The sequence below is a fragment of the Petaurus breviceps genome, unplaced genomic scaffold, assembly GCF_028583685.1.
Source record: "Petaurus breviceps papuanus isolate PSGF00001 unplaced genomic scaffold, PetGlider_PUasm1.0 174, whole genome shotgun sequence".
In the NCBI taxonomy this organism is placed as follows: domain Eukaryota; kingdom Metazoa; phylum Chordata; class Mammalia; order Diprotodontia; family Petauridae; genus Petaurus; species Petaurus breviceps.
This window is the reverse complement of record NW_027185761.1, coordinates 19,915,287-19,935,364: the sequence shown is the minus strand read 5'-3', so window position 1 is coordinate 19,935,364 and position 20,078 is coordinate 19,915,287. Positions and strand designations below refer to the sequence as shown.

At 43.0% G+C, this 20,078-nt stretch overlaps 1 protein-coding gene across 1 annotated transcript in view; it reads left to right on the top strand.

Annotated features, from left to right (window-relative positions):
* GRIP2 (glutamate receptor interacting protein 2) overlaps nt 1–20,078 on the top strand; it is a 406,226-nt gene that overhangs the window by 289,767 nt on the left and 96,381 nt on the right. Inside the window, exons 2-3 of the mRNA XM_069083863.1 lie at nt 4,353–4,433; nt 17,314–17,449. Of these exons, the coding sequence (XP_068939964.1) occupies nt 4,353–4,433; nt 17,314–17,449 (217 nt within the window). The remainder of the gene's footprint in view (nt 1–4,352; nt 4,434–17,313; nt 17,450–20,078) is intronic.

Below are 20,078 nucleotides of genomic sequence, written 5' to 3'. Positions count from 1 at the left end.
TCTCTCTCTGTCTCTGTCTCTCTCTCTCTCTCTCTCTCTCTCTCTTTTCCTCTTCGAGAAAACTCACCAGCAATTTTAGTCACATACACAGCTTGCTGCTTTCAGGGGGCATTAAGTATTTGGATTTGAACTGTAAATCTACGGGCATCCCCTTGGCTTTTTGGCGCTTCTGTGGAGTCTGTTGCCATGATAACCCATCCTCCTTACCGTATGACACCCCACTGGATTTCTCTCTGGGATGGTCCACCTCTGAAACCTTTTTAGCTTGATAGGACTTAAGATCTGAAGGTCATATTTGGAGCTGGAAAACACTTTCATAGTCATCTCATCTACATCCTCCATTTTATAGATTAGGAAACTTTACTGAAGCAGTTAAATGAGTTGACCAAGGTTACACAGGTGGGTCAGTGGCAGAGACAGGATTTGAACCCTGTTTTTCTTACTCCAAAGCTGGTGTTCTCTCTTCTGTCCTTTCCCATTCACTTGAGCCCAGATTGGTGTCATCATTGGTGGCCATACTTCAGCAGCCATGCAGAGGTCTCTCTGGCCTCCTGAAAGATGATCACTGTGTCTCAGGCACACCTAAGCACCTGCTGATCTCTCCTGAGGCCTGTCTGGATCAAGGAATTTCACTGTGCTGGACAGTACTTTAGTGCAGGTGATCTTGCCTCACCAAAGTGCTCTGAAGGGACTCAAGCCAAGTACAGAGACTGGCCACTGTGGAAGCAGTGCTGGGTCAGGAGACCTGACTCTGTCTCTGATTACTCGTGTGACCCCGGGCAAATCACTCAACAGCTTCTCGTGGTCTTGGTTTCCTTTTCTGTAAAATGGAACTGATCATCCCTACCCTGTCTCCATTGCATGGCTATTGTGAGCATCCCAGTATAAAATGGATGAGGAAGGATCTTGAACACATTTAAAAGGACTCTCTCTATAAAGACAATGGAATAATGGGGTTTTCTCTTCAAATTATAATAATAAGTTATTACTGTGATAATAACTTCCCCTCAATATGTAGAAAGAAGCCTTTTGACTCACCATAGGCATATAAGGAATTACTGACATACCCAGTGCCAACAGGTGAAGATTGACCTTTCCCTGATGTGTCCACTGCCCATCACACTCCAAGCTTAGTGCAGATGGTACCCAATGAATCAACAATAGGAAAAGCTCTCATTTCTGGTGCAAGCTAAGGTTTACTCAGTACCTTTACATCAACCCTGTGAAATAGGAAGTACAAGCATTATTATCCCCATTTTACAGCTAAGGAAATTGAGGGCCAAAGATGTAAAATGACATGTCCCGATCATTTAGCTAGTAAGAATCGAATCTGGGTCTTCTGCCCTGGATAAATGCTCTGTTGAAAGGCCCTTACCATCAGAAGGCCAATACACACATTTTCCTCACAATTGCATGTCTGGTGAAGTGTGTCTCCCTCATCAGAGAGGTAGAAGACTATTAGTATAGAATGAAACATGCATCTTCATATATGGCTAATGCATTGATTCCTTTGCATAACAGTCAGTGTGGGAGGATGGGGTGACTGTGCTGAATTTGGCCTTGGTCTGGGTTCCCATCCCAGTTCTGCCCTGATGATCCGTATGTATCAGCAATGCCATATTCACAATGCCTATAGAGATTATAAATATGCTGATATAATTATCCATCACAAAATATGTCAGGTTTGCCATTTGGGGAAATAAACTAGAAAATTTATTAAGATACCAAAAGACTGAGTCCCAAAACCAGAAAGTGAAAGCCATCAGAGTAGTTATGACATTGGCACAGGTAGATAAAGTAGAAAGCACCCACATTTTCAAGCCTTTAAAACAGAACAGGCTACCTCAGGCAAAGGTCCTCCTCTCCCCACTCACAGCAACCACCCAGCGTCCTGGAAGTGTGCTCCCAGCAGCTCCGGCCCCTGGCAGTGCTCAGCCGGAGTCCTAACTCAAAAAAAAAAAAAAGGGCAACTGCCACCAACTGCCAACCGCAGGACTGTTAGCTCGGCTTTTTTTTTTTTTTTTGCTCTGCTATGTCAGCACGTCCATGGGGCATGGGAGATCTTTAAATCCCATAACCCTTACACCGTATGACCTTGAAAATGTTACCTAACTTCTCTAGCAGTCTCCTCATCTATAAAAGAAAAGGAGGGACCCTATGGGCTCTTAGGTCCTTTTAGGTTCTCAGCCTATGATCCTATGAGTTGTACTTTGCTACAACGAAAACGTTGTGTGTTCTTTGGTGGGGAGGCATAAGTGACAGAGATGTAAAAATTTTTCAAAAAGAAGTCAGTGTCAATTGAGTGTGGTGGTCCAGGGCCATAATCCCTGTCCTGGCAGAAGAGAGGGCTAGTAGATAGATTGAGCGCAGGATTTCTAAGCTTCAGTAGGGGTAGAACTAACTGAGTGTCTGGATCTAAGCTCCCTAGAGTGGTGGGGGAGGAGGGAGTATACCAGTCTGCCCACATCATAAATGGAGCAAGGTCAAAGTTTCTATGCTGACCAACAGTAGGATCATCGATCAATGGGCATAGCATTTCTAGCCTGGGTGAGATTGGGAGGCACAGTCCACAGTCTCAAAAATGGCATCAAATAGAAGCATGGGAAGGATTTGCCTTTGGTACCCTCCTTTCCCTCTCATCCCCTTCTGACCCCTAAAGACTTCCTGCTTCTCATTCTCCCAGGGTCTTGTTTTCAGCTAACTGTCAGCTAGTCCTAACTACTCTAGAAGCTGAGAATGAACTGACGGTGCACTGCCTCCTATCCATATTTTGGGGGAGTCTGGGGAAGGAAAACACCCTCCACCATGCCAGAATACATCCCCCCTTTTCACTGTGTCTTGGAATCTTGCTCTTCTCTCAAGGCTCAGCTCAAATGTCACTTCTACCATCAAGTTATCCCTCCAGTTGAAATGTTCTCCTCCTGTTCAGATTCTTCCTAGAGAATCTCTTTTTTCCTTTGGCCCTGTTACACTCCACCTTGTAGTCTTCTTAACTGTGTATATGTAGTGTGGTATCTTGGAAGGACGCCTGATTTTGGGATGAGAGACCTGGGTGTGAATTCTGCCTCGGACACTTAACTAGTCTCTGTGACTCTGGGCAATTCACTTAAACCTCATCTGGAAAGTGGGGGTAATAAGAGCCCCTACCTCCCAGGCCAGGTTATGAACAGTAAATGAGATGATGTACGTAAAGAAGGGCCCTTTGTAAACTTCAGAATGCTATGCAAATACCAGCTGTGGCAGAAATAGCAGCCTCTGCTCTGCCCTTAGCTTCTGGAGGACAAGCCCTATGCTGAAGCTTTTGAATCCCCTGTTACCATTGCAATCCCTTCCACACGCAGGGTCTAATGATTGTCTGTTTAATCTGTGTGTGTAAAAGATCCAAAGGAATGAATGTCCCACTAGCAGTAAAATTTTAGGCATCATGGGAGGCAGGAAGGGAGATATCTTTGGACAAGGAGACTTTCTCATGCTCCTCAAGCTACTACTTAGGTTGCTTCCTATTGGGTCTATGTATGAAACCGATCTTGAAAACGACCCCTGGCTTATTCCTCATCCTTAAGCCCATCACCATAATGGTGGGCTTGAAACTCAAGCAGAATCACAAAATATCAGAGGTGGATGGGACCTTTGTTGTTGTTATTCAGTCATTTCAAACTCTTCATGACCCGGACTGGGTTTTTCTTGGCAAAGATACTGGAGTGGTTTGCCATTTCCTTCTTCAGCTCATTTTATAGATGAGGACCTGAGGCAAACAAGGTGAAGTGACTTGCCCAGGGCAATACAGCCAGTGAGTGTGTGAGGCTAGATTTGAACTCAGGAAAGTGAGTCTTCTGGATTCCAAGCCCAGGGCTGTGCCTACTATACTGCATAGCTTCCTAGTTAGGGCCTTAGAGATCCCTTAAGCCGGTCCCATAGTTTTGCAGAATAGGAAATTGAGGCCAAAAGAGGAAAAGGCTGACACTAATAAGAGCTTTGTGGTCATTTATTCCCCGTACCCAAATAACACGGAAAGTTAGTTTCAGGACGCTTATTCAAACGCAGATCTTTCATGTCTCGATCTGGCACTATTTTTGGCATATCTAACTCCAGGGATGGTCTTACATCTTTTCCCCGTTTCAGTTGATTTAAAGGATGACAGACTTGGCTCTCTCTAGGAGAATTAAAAACGAGGGGAAATAAATCCATTATAATCCCCCATCTCTTCCAAGAACCAAACTGAAACTGTGGCATGAAATAATGCATTCTGAGGTCACATGGATATGGGACAAGATGACGTCTTCAGAGGAGAAGGGAGCCCAGATAGAAATGACAGTTGTATTCAACCCGTTTTCCCTCTTTCTCTTTTATAGATGATGGCCCTTATTCAAAGGGAAGTAAAGATTCAGGTGGCACAGACACAGCCCTGGTCTGCCGAAGGCAAAGTATTCCAGGTAATGAGTCCCCTTCATCCTGTTTACCTCCATTCCTGTCATCAGTGAGCCTTTGTCGGATTTGCTGGCCCAAGAAATATCCCAGGCCCAAGTTGGAGTAGTGAGTAGGATGGGGACCCAGTAATTACACAGTTCTGACAGTCAAAGCAGAGCCCTGGGTAAAAAACTGGGCTAGTGTAACCACACAGAGACCAGGACAGCAGAACCATGGGGATGGGAAGCCACAACTATCAGCTGACTCTCTGTGAGGGCTGCATCAGCCTTTCCCCCAATCCTGAGGCTGCTTGAGGGCAGTAGAGAAGGGCAGGGCTCAGAACCCTTGAGCCAGGGGGAGTAGAGTTTGGCTCACAGAGTAGCAGTCGATCACCCAGCAAGGGCAATGGAAAGGTGAGACATGTATGACTTTTCTTTGCCCAAGCAGTGTGACTTTGAGGTGGGTCGCTTTCCTTGCGTGTCTCTGTGTTCTCTCTGATTGTCGTCCATGCCTGGAATGTTCTCGCTCCTTCTCCTCACCTCTTGGCTCCCGTCAAGTCCCACCTACAATCCTACCTTTCACAGGAAGCTGTTCCCCTTCTCTCCTCATTCTAGAGTCTTCCTTCTCTTGGTCATTCCCTATTTATCCTGTAAACAACTCGTTCCTACATAATTATGTGCATGTTGTGTCCCCATTAGACTTCAAAATTCTTGAGGGACTGGCTTCTCCCTTTTGCTGTATCTCCAGTACTTAACACAATGCCCGACACACAGTCAGCCCCTAATAAATGCTTAGCAACTGTCTGAATCAATGCACTTGTGGTATTCCTGTGGAAGCCTGGTGTGCTGGGCTGCTGCCAAGCTGCCTGAGGTTTTGGGCACCGAGAACACCAAAGATTTGGGCAATGATAATTCAGTATCACTAGGTCAGCAAAAAACATCTACTTGACAATACTTTCTAAGCTTTTTTTTTCTCTCATGGGCTTATGCTTTAGGACCTTGTAAACAGAGTTCACAGGACCCCAGCAGTTAATAGTTAGGGAGTGTGCAAAGAGTGAAGATGAAAGATGGGTCAAAACTAGATAAGAATCCAAAACATGGAAAAACATCCTTGAAATGGAGCCCACTCTTCTCTCAGTTTCTTTACATATAATTCCTATAGTCATAGGATCATAGGAATAAGGTTGGAGGGGCCAGTGGAGAGAACTCCCAGGTCATCCAATTGAAACTCTTCATTTGACACTTGAGAAAACCAAAGCCAGAAAAGTTCAATATTTTGCCACAGGTGACGTTGGGAGTAAGAGCAGAGCCAAAGTATGATGCAGGTCCCATGCCTCCAAATTAAGTAATCTCACCACTATATCCTCCCTACCTGTCAATGGTAATATAATGAGGATGTACCCAGCGAGGCCTAGGAGGTGGAACTGGAGTCACTGAGATTAGCCTGGCTGGAATATGGAGTATGACCAGACATAAGGGGTAATTCTGACACCAGGTCCTGTTCTTCTTCTGTCCTTGGTGGATTCCTACCCTAATTGAGTGGTTCTTTAAACATGGTTTAATTCTAATTCAATTGGACAGACTTTGAGTAAATGACTACTTTGTAAAAGCCCATTACTTGATGCTAGCTAGATGCTGTTATTATATACATTTTACAGATGAGCCACTAAGTCTGAGAAGTTAAATGACTTGCTGAGAATCACAAAGCTACCAAAAAGTTCTATAGTCTATCAGTTAGACCATGTAGCTGCCCTCTCATACATAAATATCTATAATCACATGTTATACATAATAGAATTATTTTGTATATATGTACATATATGTGTGTATACATATGTTATATATACACATATACATATGCATGCACATACATGTGTATACATATATAAAATTAAGAGTAATAGAAAAGACAGTGTAGCATGGTGGATGGAGAGCTGAACTCTAAGTCAGGGAGACCTGGGTTAAAAGTCTGGCCTCTGACTTATACTAGTTATAAGCTATGTCACTTTATTTCTTAGTGGCCCCCCGCAGCTTCCTGAGACTTTTAATGTCATGAGAGCTACCTACATCTACATTGAAAGAGGGTAGGTGTTATCTATACAGATGAGGTCACAAGTCTAGACCAGAAAGAGTCAAGCATGAGCTATTAAAGAAGGGAAGGGAAGCATCCCTTCTAGCCTGAGGGGGGCCAGATGGGGTTTCTTAGCAGAGACAATATTGAAACTTGGACTTGAAGAATGGGAGGTGCCTCCAACCTGCAGAGATATGGGAGAGCCACGAGGGAGGCATTCCCAGGTATGAGGAACTACCTTGTTGAGAGGAATGGGGACAGGAGTAGACAGGGCAGGACAAAACACCAGGGAAAGACAACTAGCCCAGATTTAATTTACAGCAGCTGATGCCACACCACTGCACCTCATCGATGCTGGTCTCTGGTCCTTCTGGGGAGACCAGAGAAGAAGAGGGGAAGGGAGGAGTCCCGTGACAATTCAGCACCTATAAGGCAGCTTCTGAGATTATAAGAGCAGGCCTAGAAGAGAATCTTCCATGTGCCTTCCCCATGGTGTCTATCAGACCAGGCAAGGGAGGTGGTTGTGGTCCAGTTGCGTCCAACTAACTCTTGGTGGCCCCATGGACCACAGCATGCCAGCGCTGTCCGTGGGATTTTTTTTGGCAAAGATACTGGAATGGTTTACTATTTCCTTCTCCAGTGAATTAAGGCAAACAGGTTTAGTGACACAGCTAATAAGAGTCTGAAGCTGGATTTGGGCTCAGATTCTCCAGACTCCATTCACTGTGCCACCTAGCTACCCCAATAGAGGGAGAAACAGCCTAGAAATATGGGAGTGATGGAACTCTGGTCCCAACTCATCAAGCATTCATTGAGCATCTTCTGGTGTTCCTTCCATTACACCGGAATCCAGGAAGGGTCCAGGGAAGAGATAAGCTGGGGGAGGCATGGTCGGCAGTTCATGATTAAGTCATCTGCTGCATGTATGGGGGTGGGTGAGTGGATGGGTAGGAGTCAAGGCAGAAGGTTAAACCTTGGATGAAAGAAGATAATAAAAGCATAACAGCTTGAAACAGTCACAGGGAATGGGATGGGGAGTTAATAAAGAGGGATCACTGAAAAGCAGCAATTGTGAATTTGTGGTTGGTGAAATCAGCGTCATATGATGATTTATGTTGGTGGTGCTTGGAAGCTCAGAGCCAAAAACTCTCGCACAATGGCGACAGTTACCCAGGGAGAAGAATTCCAGACTGACCAGAGTTAAAGGTTGTTTGGGGGATAGGAGAGGAGCAAAGAAGGAGGCATGTGATTGAATGTCCCAAATGGAAATCATTATATTCTCTGCTAAACCCACTCCTCCTTCAAACTGCCCCACTTCTGCGGAGGCCCCATCATCTAGTCACCCATATTTGCAGTCTCAAAGTCATCCTAAGTTCTTCCTTTTCCCTCAACTCCCCCCCATATCCAATCAGTTTCTGAATCTTGTCAGTTCTACCTCAAGAACACATCTTTGAATCTATCCCTTCTTTTCCACTCATATCATTACCACTCCAGTTCAGTTCTTACCTGGGCTATTGAAACACCCTATTAATTAATTAAACTCAAGTTTCTAATCTGCTCCTCTCTAATAAAATTTCTTTTGTTGTTGAGTAATTTTTCAGTCATATCAGACTCTTTGTGGCTCCATTTGAGGTTTTCTTGGCAAAGATACTGAAGTGGTTTGCCATTTTCTCCTCCAGCTCATTTTACTGATAAAGAAACTGAGGCAAACGGTTAAGTAACTTGCCCAGGGTCACACAGCTGGTAAGTATCTGAGATCAGATTTGAACTCAGGAAGATGAGTCTTCCTTACTTCAGGCCTGGAACTTTATTCACTCTGGTGCCACCTACCTGTCCATAATAAAAATTCTATATAGCTGCCAAAATCATCTTTATAAAGTCTAACCATTTTATGCCTCACTCAAGAAGCACCAGTGGCTTCCTGTTGTCCCTAGGATAAAGTATCAAGTCTGGTTCAGTATTTAAAAGCCCTTTACAATCTAGTTCCAGCCCACCTTTCCAGGCTTATTGTATATCACTTTTCCCCTCACTCCATACTACAATCAAATTTGCCTACCTGTTCCCTAAACTAGGCATACTCCATATCTTTGAATAGGCTGCTTCTCATGCCTCAAAGGCTGTCTTTCCTCATTACTTACTCCAGAATCTCTAGCTTACATTAAGCCAATTGGTGATGAGACCCTTAACTAGAATTGCAGTTGGATAATATGCAATAAATTTTTCAAAGAATTTCATCTCAAATGGTTAAAATAGCAACACCTTTGGTTATCTGGAAAAGGTACTTATTGGACACATAAACTCCTCATTCCTGGTAATATAAAATCCTTTTATTTATTATTATCCTTTTATTATTCTAAAATGTAATCTTTTCTGTAATTAACTTTTATGTACTATTTTAACTTCTATATAATGTTTTTATGTTTGTAAAACACTTTCCATCCATCATTTCATTTAACCCTCACAGTGACTCTGTGAGTTAAGAAGTACAATTATTCTTTTCTCCATTTTACAGATGAGGAGACTGAGTCCCAGAAAGGTTAAGTCACTTTTCCATCATTACAATGAGTATGTGTCAGAGCTCAGGTATCCTGACTCTAGTCAGCCTAGCACTACGTGTGAATATGTGGGAGCATAAGGATGGTTGTATATGTGGGAGCCTATGCCACCTGTCCAAATTCAGCTCACCCAACTAGCCCAGCCCATACTGAGATCCCCCTTTGCTCATCTCTTTCTCTTACCAATTACCTCCTATCGCTTACTATGATAGCACTAATTGGGTAGCGGCTCCTGTTTGGCCTTGTGACATCTTACGTTGCTATGTTAATGTGTCCTTAAGTTGTTTCTTACTTCTTTGGGGCCTACATCACTGTTCTGGGCTGTTTTTGTCTCCATCACTAGACCATATGTGGTCCTTGAGGAGAGGGCTCCAGATCATTTCTCTCTATACCCCAATACCTCCTCAATGAAGACTTGCCCATTATAGGGATTGAGTAACTATGTGTAGATTGTGTAATTCATATGCAACAAACAGATAATGAGTTTGAAAGCCAGTGAGTTGGCCTCCTTGAACACAAATCCTTGGGAATCACCGGAGTGTTTAGAGTATGACCCTCTCTCAGGTGACAAGCACAGGCCATGGAGTACTTTGCCTAAGAATAATTGCCTAAACGAATAAAGAGGGATCCCCAATGTAAAGGGTTTGATCTCCAGCTTTGAGTGCACATGCTCCAGGGTAAGAGGCTCAATCTTAAAAAAAAAAAAAACTTTTGCAAGGTTTTTAAGGAGTGCTGAGGTAGCCCCCCCTCCCCCCCCCTCCCCCCCAGGCCAGAGGAGTTCTCTCTGTAAGCGCTAAATGGGCTGCACTGCAGGCCCCCCCCGGGATTAATACAGAGCCCCCGGGGGGGGGGGGGGGATCAGGGGCTGAATACCATCTGTTCTAAACAGCTACTACCGTGTTTCCCCAATAATAAGACCTATCCCGAAAATAAGCCCTCCCCTTACTGTGTAAGATTCCTCTAAAATAAGCCCTCCCCCGAAAATAAGCCCTATTGAGATTGCTACTATAGTGAAGGTGATCCCCTGCGCTACACGCTACATTACAGTACCCTCTGTATGCACCGTTCCCCCCCCCAGTGAAATGCACGCCGCGCCGAGCTACATCCAATCAGAGCTGCAGCAGTGAGCGCGTCATCCTGTTCTTCCTCAGTGATTTGCTTGCTGGCGCCATTGAGAGCAGTGCCACGGAGAGCTGAGGCAGGACAACATAAGCCCTCCCCTGAAAATAAGCCCTCTGGTGTTTTTCTTTCCAAAAAAATTAATAAGACAGTGTCTTATTATCGGGGAAACATGGGTACTTTTAGTGACTGTACTGCCACCACCCTTAGCATGGTCAAATCTCTGGCATAAGGACCAGGACTAGATCTTTCGCATTTTAGATTTTTGTATTTATTTCTTATTTACACAGTTCCTGAACTTGGCAGTGCATCAGAACCCTTGGGTGAAGACAGTGAACTTCCCAGATGAGACCTGATGTACATGTGGGAGGGCCAGGGAGAGAGGGGACAGTGGGCCCCTTTCCATGGCTTTGACTACATGCCCTGAGTTCTCACTCCTACTCACAAGGGCAGAGACAGAAAAGACAATCAGATGAGACTTGTGAAGGACAGTATGTGTATACCTCTGTACATTTGTGTGTTTTCTGTATATATCTGTATGTGGGTATAAATGTAGATGGCTATGTTTGTGTGATTACAACTGTGTAAATGTGTGTATAGTACCACACATGAATACTATTGTGTCTTTTGTTTGTGTGTATAGCTCCTTGAGAACGCTGGGTCACCTTCAAGCTATGATGAGGCCCTAGAGCTGGACTTTGGGGAGGCCCCTTGTTAATAATTCCTAAAAGATGCATTCTTATTGTCCTGTCAGTGGCAATAGAGGGGTGGAAGAGAAGGGAATAAGTGCTGGAATAAGGCAGGAAGGGACAGATATTCTGGGGTCACCAAGATAGGGAGTTAGACAAGCTGCAGGTAATCGAGAGGATCATGGGGTTTAGAGCTAGAAGGCATCTTTGAGACCCTCAAAACCAATCCCCCTCATTTTAGAGGGGAAATAGAGAAGTTACATGACTTTTCCAAGATCACAAAGATAGTAAATAGTAGAAATAAGATTTGAGGTTTGGAGACTGAGTTCTTGGTATCAAGAATTAGAAGTCTTGTAGGGCAGGAAGCTTAGTGTCTAACTACCCCCAAGTCAAAGTATACTGTGGGTCCATATCATCTAATATCACAGACAATGAGCCCCACCAATGTGTTTACCTTTAATAGTCAGTCAAAGAATACAATTAGTTCAAAACAAAGGTATTTCATGAAATGGCATGGTAAGAAAAGTAGTACCAAACAAAATGTGCTCCATAAACTTGGGACTTACTGTCCCATGAATACACATAGTATCAGAGGGAAGAATGGAAATATATAGGGACACCCAAGGAGAGGCACACCTATAGGGACTATGTATGATTGGGGCGTATGCATGCAAAGATGGACATGTGGAGAATTTATGTGGTCAAGAGTCAATGCCCTGTGAAATCGCTATGGTTGTCAATGGATGGGGCCCAGGGCAAACTCCTCATAGCTTATATTGGAATATGGCGTAGGAGTAGGGAGCATATACCTGTATGAATCACACATACACCCCCCCCCACATACATATATAAGTGTATAACTTCAGCTTTGAGCTTGGAAGGTGCACGCCAAAATCTACAGTCTCTCAGACAAAGATGGGGCTCAGCTGATAACTCTGAAAAGTGCCATGATAGACAATTCTTGAAGCCCAGTGTGCCCACTCCCCTCCCCACCCGTGGTACAAACTGCTGACCGTTTGCTTGGAGTCAGGAAAGATTTAGCTCTCTGGCAGGTGACCCCATCCTCTCTGGGAAATGCTTTGCTGAGGGCCAAAATCAATGCCTTCCATCCTTTGGCTCTGACACCAGGTAATTCTGCCTTTAGCATAAGGTGACAGCTCGTTTTCTTTGCAAGTGAATTTACTACTCAAGGCAAATTAGACTAATGGTCTTGGCTGCCAAGGACCTCAGTATAGCTGGATGGACTTCAAACTGCCTGCTTGCATCTGCACACTTTATTTCACTGGGGCCTGCCTTAATTCAGTTTCAAGTCAATAAACATTTATTAACACCTACTACCTGCAAAGTATTGTGCTAAGAATACAAAAATTAAAACCAAGCAAGCAACCCAGTCCCTGCTTTCAGGGAACTTGCATTCTACTGGGGGCAGGGGTATGGTATAAGAAATCAACATCTACATAAATGAAGAAATACAGATTTTGTTCAAGTTCAAATACCAGTTCTGCTATTTATGACCTGTGTGAGGAAAAGAAAGGGACTGGAGGTAGAGAGACCAGTAAGGAAGCCATTGCAATAATCCAGATGAGAGGTAATGAGGTCTGAACCAGGGTAGTGGCTGTGAGACAGAGAGAAGATGAAAGCTGTGAGATATATTATGTAGATATACATTACCAAGATGGTAGAATGAAAGGAAACAGTACAGTCAAGTCCCATCCACAAACTTCTCCAAACTGTTCTAGAAAATGCACCAGACTAAATTCTGGTGGGGAAATCCTAAAAATGTTCATGCAAGTCCTTTATACAACCCAGCTTAGTATAGGGAGACAGACAGAGAGGAAGTCTCAAACCCATACAATGGCATTGCAATGGGAATAGGTGCAATCTGGAAGCTTTGTTGCCTTCTACCCAGTTCCAGGTCACAGATATAGGGAGGAATAGGAAGGTGATCTTTGTACAGTGGTGGTCTTCCTGGTAGAGAGGCCCTGGGCTGTGTATGGAGAAATGAAAAGTTCGTAAACCAGTAGCAGAAGCAACAGAAGTTGTGGTATAGCTCAGACCTCAGGTGCAGAACACATTCTCACTTAAAGCCTTTCTCTCAGCCTGCAGAGGAACAACCAAAACAGAGAATAAAGGAAGAAAGAATTGAAAAAGAAGCTTTGTACAAAAAGTACAAAACTTTCCTCAAGAAATATACTCCAAATAGAAACCAATAATTCCATAAGTCAACAAGAAATATTAAAATAACCAAAAGGGTGGAAAAAATAGAAGAAAATGTAGGTTATCTCATAGCAAAAACAACTAATCTGGAAAACCAATCAAGTAGAAAAAAATGTAAGAATCTTTGAACTGTCTGAACCAAAAAATAGAGTCTACACATCACATTTCAAAAAAATCATAAAATTGCCCAGATCTCTTAGAACCATAGAGGAAAATGGAAATAGAAAGAATCCACTGATCACCTCCTGAGAGAAACTGCAAAATGAAAATTCCAAGGAACATCTAGTCAAAACCCAGAGCTTCCCTCAAAGTAAAAATACTGTAAGCAGCCAGGAATAGTTCAAGTACCAAGAAACTATGATCAAGATCACACACAATTTAGTAGCCACCACTACAAAGAAGTGGAAATCTTGGAATATAATATTCCAGAAGGCATATGAAATGGTCTTAGAGCTGAGAATAACTTGCCCAGAAAATCTGAAGGTAACAGTACTGAGAAAAAGGTAGACCTTTAATGGAAAAGAAAATATTCAAGTATTCTTGGTGAAAAGACCAGAGCTGCAGAAAAATGTTGAAGTTCAAACACAGAAGTAAAGAGAAACATAAAAAGGTAAACATGAATGAACAATGATAAAAGACTAAAGAATAAACTGTGTATATTCAAAGATGGGGAGATAATAAATGTGACGTCTCTGACTACTATCAACATCAGAGTTAATAGAGGGAATCATATTAGGTAAAGTCTGAAAGTGATACCGTTTTGTCTTGACTTTAAGAAAAGAAAGGAAAGAGAAAGGAAGAGGAATACACTGAGAGTGGGGGAGGGAAGGACGCTTAGGGAAAATTATGTAATCAAGGTATACAAGTAAATATCTAAACAAACAAGGAGGAGGAGGTAGGGGCTTCTACTGGCACTTGAACCTCATTCTCTTCTGAACTGGTCAAAAGAAGGACGAAAACACATAAAGAATTCGGTATGGAAATAAATTTCACTCAACAGGTAAATAGAAGGGAAACAAAAGAAGGAGGGAGGATAATTAGAAGGTATGTAGATTGAGGCAGGGATTGATGCTAAACAAAACAAACTCTAAGGATATTTATAGCTCTTTTTTAAGGAGGTAAAGAATGGATCTCTAAGGGGGTGCCCATAAATTGGACAATGGATGAATAACTTGTGGTATATAAATGTGATGGAATGCTGTCATATTGATCTTTATCAGCATAATGACCAACCAGGATTCCAGAGAACTAATGAAATATGTTACCCATATCCTGACAGAGAAGTGAAAGAATCAGCGTATAGAATGAGATGGGTTTTATTTTTCTGGTCATGACCAATGTGGATATTTGTTTTGATTTACTATCCATGTGTATAATGAATTTTGTTTTTCTTGTGTTCTCAGTTGGGTGAGGGGAATCGGGGTGGGTGGGTGAGAAAAAGGATCTTGGCCGATTAAAACAAATAAAATATTTTTAAAAGAAACAAAGAAATGAGAAGATGAAGATTTGAAGACTGAGTTGATGATTCCAGGTAATTGGAAAGATACCAGTGCACTCAACAGAAATGGGGAAGTTTGGAAGAAGAATGGGTTATGGGGCCACTGTATTGAGTTCTGTTTTAGCCAAAGTGGGCTTGAGATGCCTGAATTAAATGTCTACTAGGAACCTGATTGTTTACAATATTCGAATTCAGGAGAGAGATTAAGGCAAGATAGATAGATTTGGGGCCTGTCTGCAGAGAAATCATTCCTTTGTCTGCTATGGTAAGTGACAGCATGCAGCGGAAAGAGCAGAGGGCTTTGAGTCAAAGCATCTGGTTTGAATCCTGAGTCTGCTGCTAACTAGTTACATGACTTTAGGTACGTCACTTGGTCTTTTCAGGCCTCAGTGTGTCCATTGTTTAATTAAGGAGTTAAACAATTCCAGGACTCTTAGCCTTTACAGGGGGCATCATGGACTCCTTTGGCACTCTGGTGAAATCTATAGGCTCTTTCTCAGAATGAATGCATGAATAAAATATATAGAATTACATGGAAATTAGTTATATTGAAATACAGTTCATATAGTTAAGTATCTACCTATCTATCTACCTATCTTCCTATCTATCTATCTATCTATCTATCTATCTATCTATCTATCTATCTATCTATCCATCTATCTATGTATCCATCTATCCATCCATCCATCCATCTATCTATCTGTCTGTCTATCTATCTATCTATCTATCTATCTATCTATCTATCTATCTATCTATCTATCTATCTATCTACCTATCTATCCATCTATCTATTTATCCATCTATCTATGTATCCATCTATCCATCCATCCATCTATCTATCTATCTGTCTGTCTGTCTGTCTGTCTGTCTATCTATCTATCTATTGCAAGTTTATGAACCCCAGGTTAACAACCTCTGGTTAGCTACTCTGTAAACTCCTTTGAAACTCTAAATCCTATGAATTAAAATGAAAATGTTGTTTTCATAGTTGTAAGAAGCCTTAGAGATCATCTGGTCCAATCCTTTCTTTTTATAGGGAGAAAACTGAAGCCCCTATGGGTTAGGTGACCTGGAAAAGTTCACAAGTAGCAAGAGGCAGAGCCAGAATTCAAACCCAGGTGCTCAAACTCAAGAATCTAATGTTCTTTTCTTTGCACCACTCTTACATCACAAGGGATCGATCTATAAGCATGTATTGATTAGCCACTGTTTCCTATACTGAGGAAGATACAAATCACTGAGCATCTGTTTGAGGCAGGATCAATGCACAGGGAACAACCAGGAAATCGTTACAGACTTTGTATGATCAAGCCCTAGGATGTGGGATGCCCATGTGGGATGGTAAAGGAGGAATTCTAAAAGAAATCAATGGGAGTTAGGGTAGTGAAGGAAATCTTCACCGAAGAGGTGAGACTACAGCCGTGTCTTGAATAATAGATAGGATGTAAATAGAAGGGAAAGGAAGAGTATTCTGTCCGGTAGGAGGAAGATCATAGAACTTAGAAATGAAAAGATGTCAGGGTTCATTGAACACTATTTTACAGAAGAGGAAACTGAGGCTAAGCAATCTGACCAGAGTCATATAAATAGTAAGATGCAGAACTGGGATCTGAACCAAGACCTTTTAACTGCAGATCCAGGTTCTCCCCACTAGCTGTATGAACAAAGATGCAAAACAGGAATGGACAGTGAGTGTGTGAGAAATTATGGAGCCCACCCTGGCCCAAAGAACGAAGGATCATGTTGGAAAATGAAAGGCCTTGGGACTGGAAAGATAAGATGGGTTGAACTTGTAGGAGTTTTTGAAGGTCAGGGCACTTAATAAATATTGACTGAATTGAATTATTTTGGCAGCAGGTGGTGAGGGGTGGACTGGAAAATGGAGAGGCTGGAGGAAGCAGGGGGACCAGCTGGGCGGCCGTTATGGTGACGCAGGCAAGGGGCTTTCTAACGCACTGGAAAGCATCTTGAAAATATTGAAGCAATATGAAAATGCAGGTCATTATCATATAATGTGATTACAATCATATCACAGATATCTGAATTCCTATTTCATAATGATTTTTATACTAGAACCGTTCTGGGGGCAGGAAATAAATGAAGCCATGAGGAAGGAGTGACTTTTGTCAGGATCTCCAAAGGAAAACTATAGAGAAGTGGGAGCTCTCCCTCCAGTCTCCCAAGGCCCTTGGCATTTGCCAGGTCCCTTACGCCCTTCTTATATCACATTTGGTCAGAGGTATGACAGTATTTGGGTGTATAAATATTTGGGTCTTCTTTTGTCGCTGACATATGGGCAATGCTGATGTTAATAGGTGCCGATAGGGACTCAGCCAAGAGAGACTTCTTCTTATGATTTTTCTAAGAGGATCTGAGTGCTTGGAGAGGGGATGGATAAGGTGGATAGGAGTCTCCCCCGCCCCCCACTTTCCTAAATACCATGGTTACTTCCCTATTATTTGTAGAACATAAGTTCCTCGAGGGAAGCAGTATTGTGTTTTTGTTTTTATATCCATCCCTAGCAGGGCCTTGTATATAGAGGCATTTCATGAGCACTTGGAAAATTGAATTCCCTTTCCCTCCTCTTCTTCCTGGCCACCTTTTCACTCAGCTTATTTCACACAAGGTCATGGTTTGTCCCCATTGGCCAATGACTCTTTGAACTTTTCCAGTTCAGGAGTCTGTCCTTGTCTGTTGGTGAGCTTTTCTAACCAGTAGATTTGTGGATCATATCACCCAAATGCCTCTTTATTTCCAGAGGAGTTCCGAGGGGTCACCATCGTGGAGCTAATCAAGAAGGAGGGGAGCACCTTAGGGCTAACCATCTCTGGTGGCACCGACAAAGATGGGAAGCCTAGAGTCTCCAACCTGAGGCCTGGTGGACTAGCGGCCAGGTAAGAAAGAGGGTGCATCTGTTGGTGGGCATGATCAAAGGAGGAGGGAGGGGGAAAGAGGGAGGAAGGAAAGACAGGTAGAGGTTGGGTTAAGTCTCCAACAAAACATCATAGGATATCAGAACTAGGTGGGACCTGAGGACATAGAATGTTAGATTTGAAAGAAGTCTTTGAACATTAAATGCTAGGATGGGAAGAGACCTTAGAACATAGAATGTTGGAGCTAGGGGGAGAGTAGGGCAGGGAACTGGATCTTAGAAAATAGAATGTTAGAGGTGGAAAGGACACTGGGACATGGGATATCAGAGCTAGAAGGAAACTTAGAACAGAAGAGCTGAAAGGGGCCTTAAAGATTATTTAAGTCAACTCCATTCTCTTCCTGATGAGAAAACTGGGGCCCGAGGAAGGGTCATGCCTTCCCCAGTTCCCAGATTAGAAGCCAAGGTTCCTGACTGCAGTCCTTTCACAATGCTTTGCTGTTTTCCCTGGGCAAGAGGGGATAAAAGTAACATGACTCGCAAAGCATTTGACATTAGTTCATTTGATCCTAGCAAGTACAATTATCATCCCTTTTTTGAGAACAGAAGAATCTGAGACAGAAAAGTAAAGTTATTGGCCAGTAAGTGATGGGGCTGAATTCAAACACAGGACTTCCTAACTCCATGTAGAGCACACTGTATGCCTCTCCCAAAAGCGGCCCTGAAGGGACAGATTTCATGTGTCCTTGTTTGCTTTTAGGCATCCTGCTGAATCTGGGTTTGAATAGACTTCTTAGACTTGGCTCTATGGTCTAGCACATGAGATTGTGTTCATTCCTCCTTGGAGAGGTCTGGGGTGAAGGAAATGCAGAGAGAGAAAGAGACAGAGAGGAATTAGGAGGAGATGTGAGAGATAGAGTCAGATAAACAGATGAGGGAGAGAGAAAAGGAAAAGAAGGGAAAGAGAGAGAGATGAAGAGAGACACAGAGAGAGAGGCAGAGACAGAGAAAGAGACAGAGAGAGATAGAGAGACACAGAGACAGAGAGGAAATTCTTATGCTGAGAAAACTAAGACAAAGCTTATGAAAGGAATCGCCCCCCAAATTCTCTCAGTCAAGTCAACAAGCATTTATTTAGCACTTACTGTGTGCCAGACACTCTGCTAAGCCCTCAGAATGAGCACAAGCAGAAAGAGAGTGAATGAGTCATTGGCCAAGCCAGAGCACCATCCTGACTCCCAGGGTAGCTCTGAGTTCTCACTAATATAAGCAAACTCATCAACTTTGCCTGAGTTAGTCCTAAGCAAAGCAGTGAAGACAATGAAGTTGGGCATTGCCAGCTCTCATTTCCGCACTCTTCTCCTGGACTCCAGATGCTCCCTTGCGTGCCCCAGACCGTTGCCCACTGCTCTTCTCTTGCCCTGATTTCTCCCATAGTTTTAGAAGAAGAGCGATCTGAGAAAACTTATGGAGGTGACATGGTCTCATATCTGAAGGGGTGTCTTGTGACAAAGGGAGCAGGCATTGTCTGTGGAGCCCCAGTCCACAGAACTGGGACTTACTTACGAAGGAAGATTTCAAGCAGACAGATTTCAACATAAAGAAGAGTCAAGAAAAGTTTCTGACCTATAGGAATTGTCCACCAATGAAATGGACCACCTCTATATGTTGATGCTGGACGTTCTTTCACTAGAGGTGTGCAAGCACACAGTAGAACCCAAAGAAATGTGTTCTAGGTGACTCCTATTTTTGGTGATCCATGTGTTCCGAAAAGTGCTTTGTGAATTACAAAGTAATCCACCAATGTAAGGGATCCTGTCACTCCACTTTTTGAGTTTAATTATTTTGTATCTGGATGACCATCTTTTCCATCTTCCCAAGAGTGCCTGCCATGCATGCAGACCCCTGGGACACTAAACTCACATGTAGAATCATCAAATCTTTCCAGCTGGACATGACTTTAGGAATCCTCTGGTCCAACCCCCTGCCCATTTTACAGAAGAAGAAAAAGAACTGGAAGAGGGGACTGATCTGGCCCCAAGTCAAACAGCAAATCCATAAAAGAGCTAAAACTAGAACCCAAGTTTTCTGTGATTCAATTGTTCTAGACCTGTCAAGAAACATCCCATTTAGTCCAGGGCAATTCCACTAAACCAGGCAGACTCTGTGTGTCTCTTAACACTTCATCCGGTCTTACCCAGAGGTCATGATAGTCATGGGGGTGGAAATATGGGGACTGTTTGGAAAGGTGGGATGCCTAATTAGCACCACTGCCTAATTAGCAGCGTTACAAGTGCACAATGTGAGGACAGATGGGAGAGAGGCTCACGAATCATGAACGGACCTGAAATTCTGCTCATTAGCTAACCATTCCATTTACCCCAATACCCTCTGTCTCCCTTCCATTCTTTGCTTCTTGTCTCTCTGTCTCTGTTTCTCTACCTCTTTGCTTTCTTCTTTCATTTCCTCTGTGTGTGTGTGTCTCTATCTCTCTGTCTCTCTCTGGAGACAATAATTACCCAGTTGCTGTGGGTTTGTCAGCCCCTGATGAAGCAGAGAAGCCAGTAGTGGGCACCTATGGCTTCTGTTGTGGTTTTGCAAAATCATAGAATTTGGGAGTTGGAAAGACGCTTCTTCTACCCTTCCTGTGA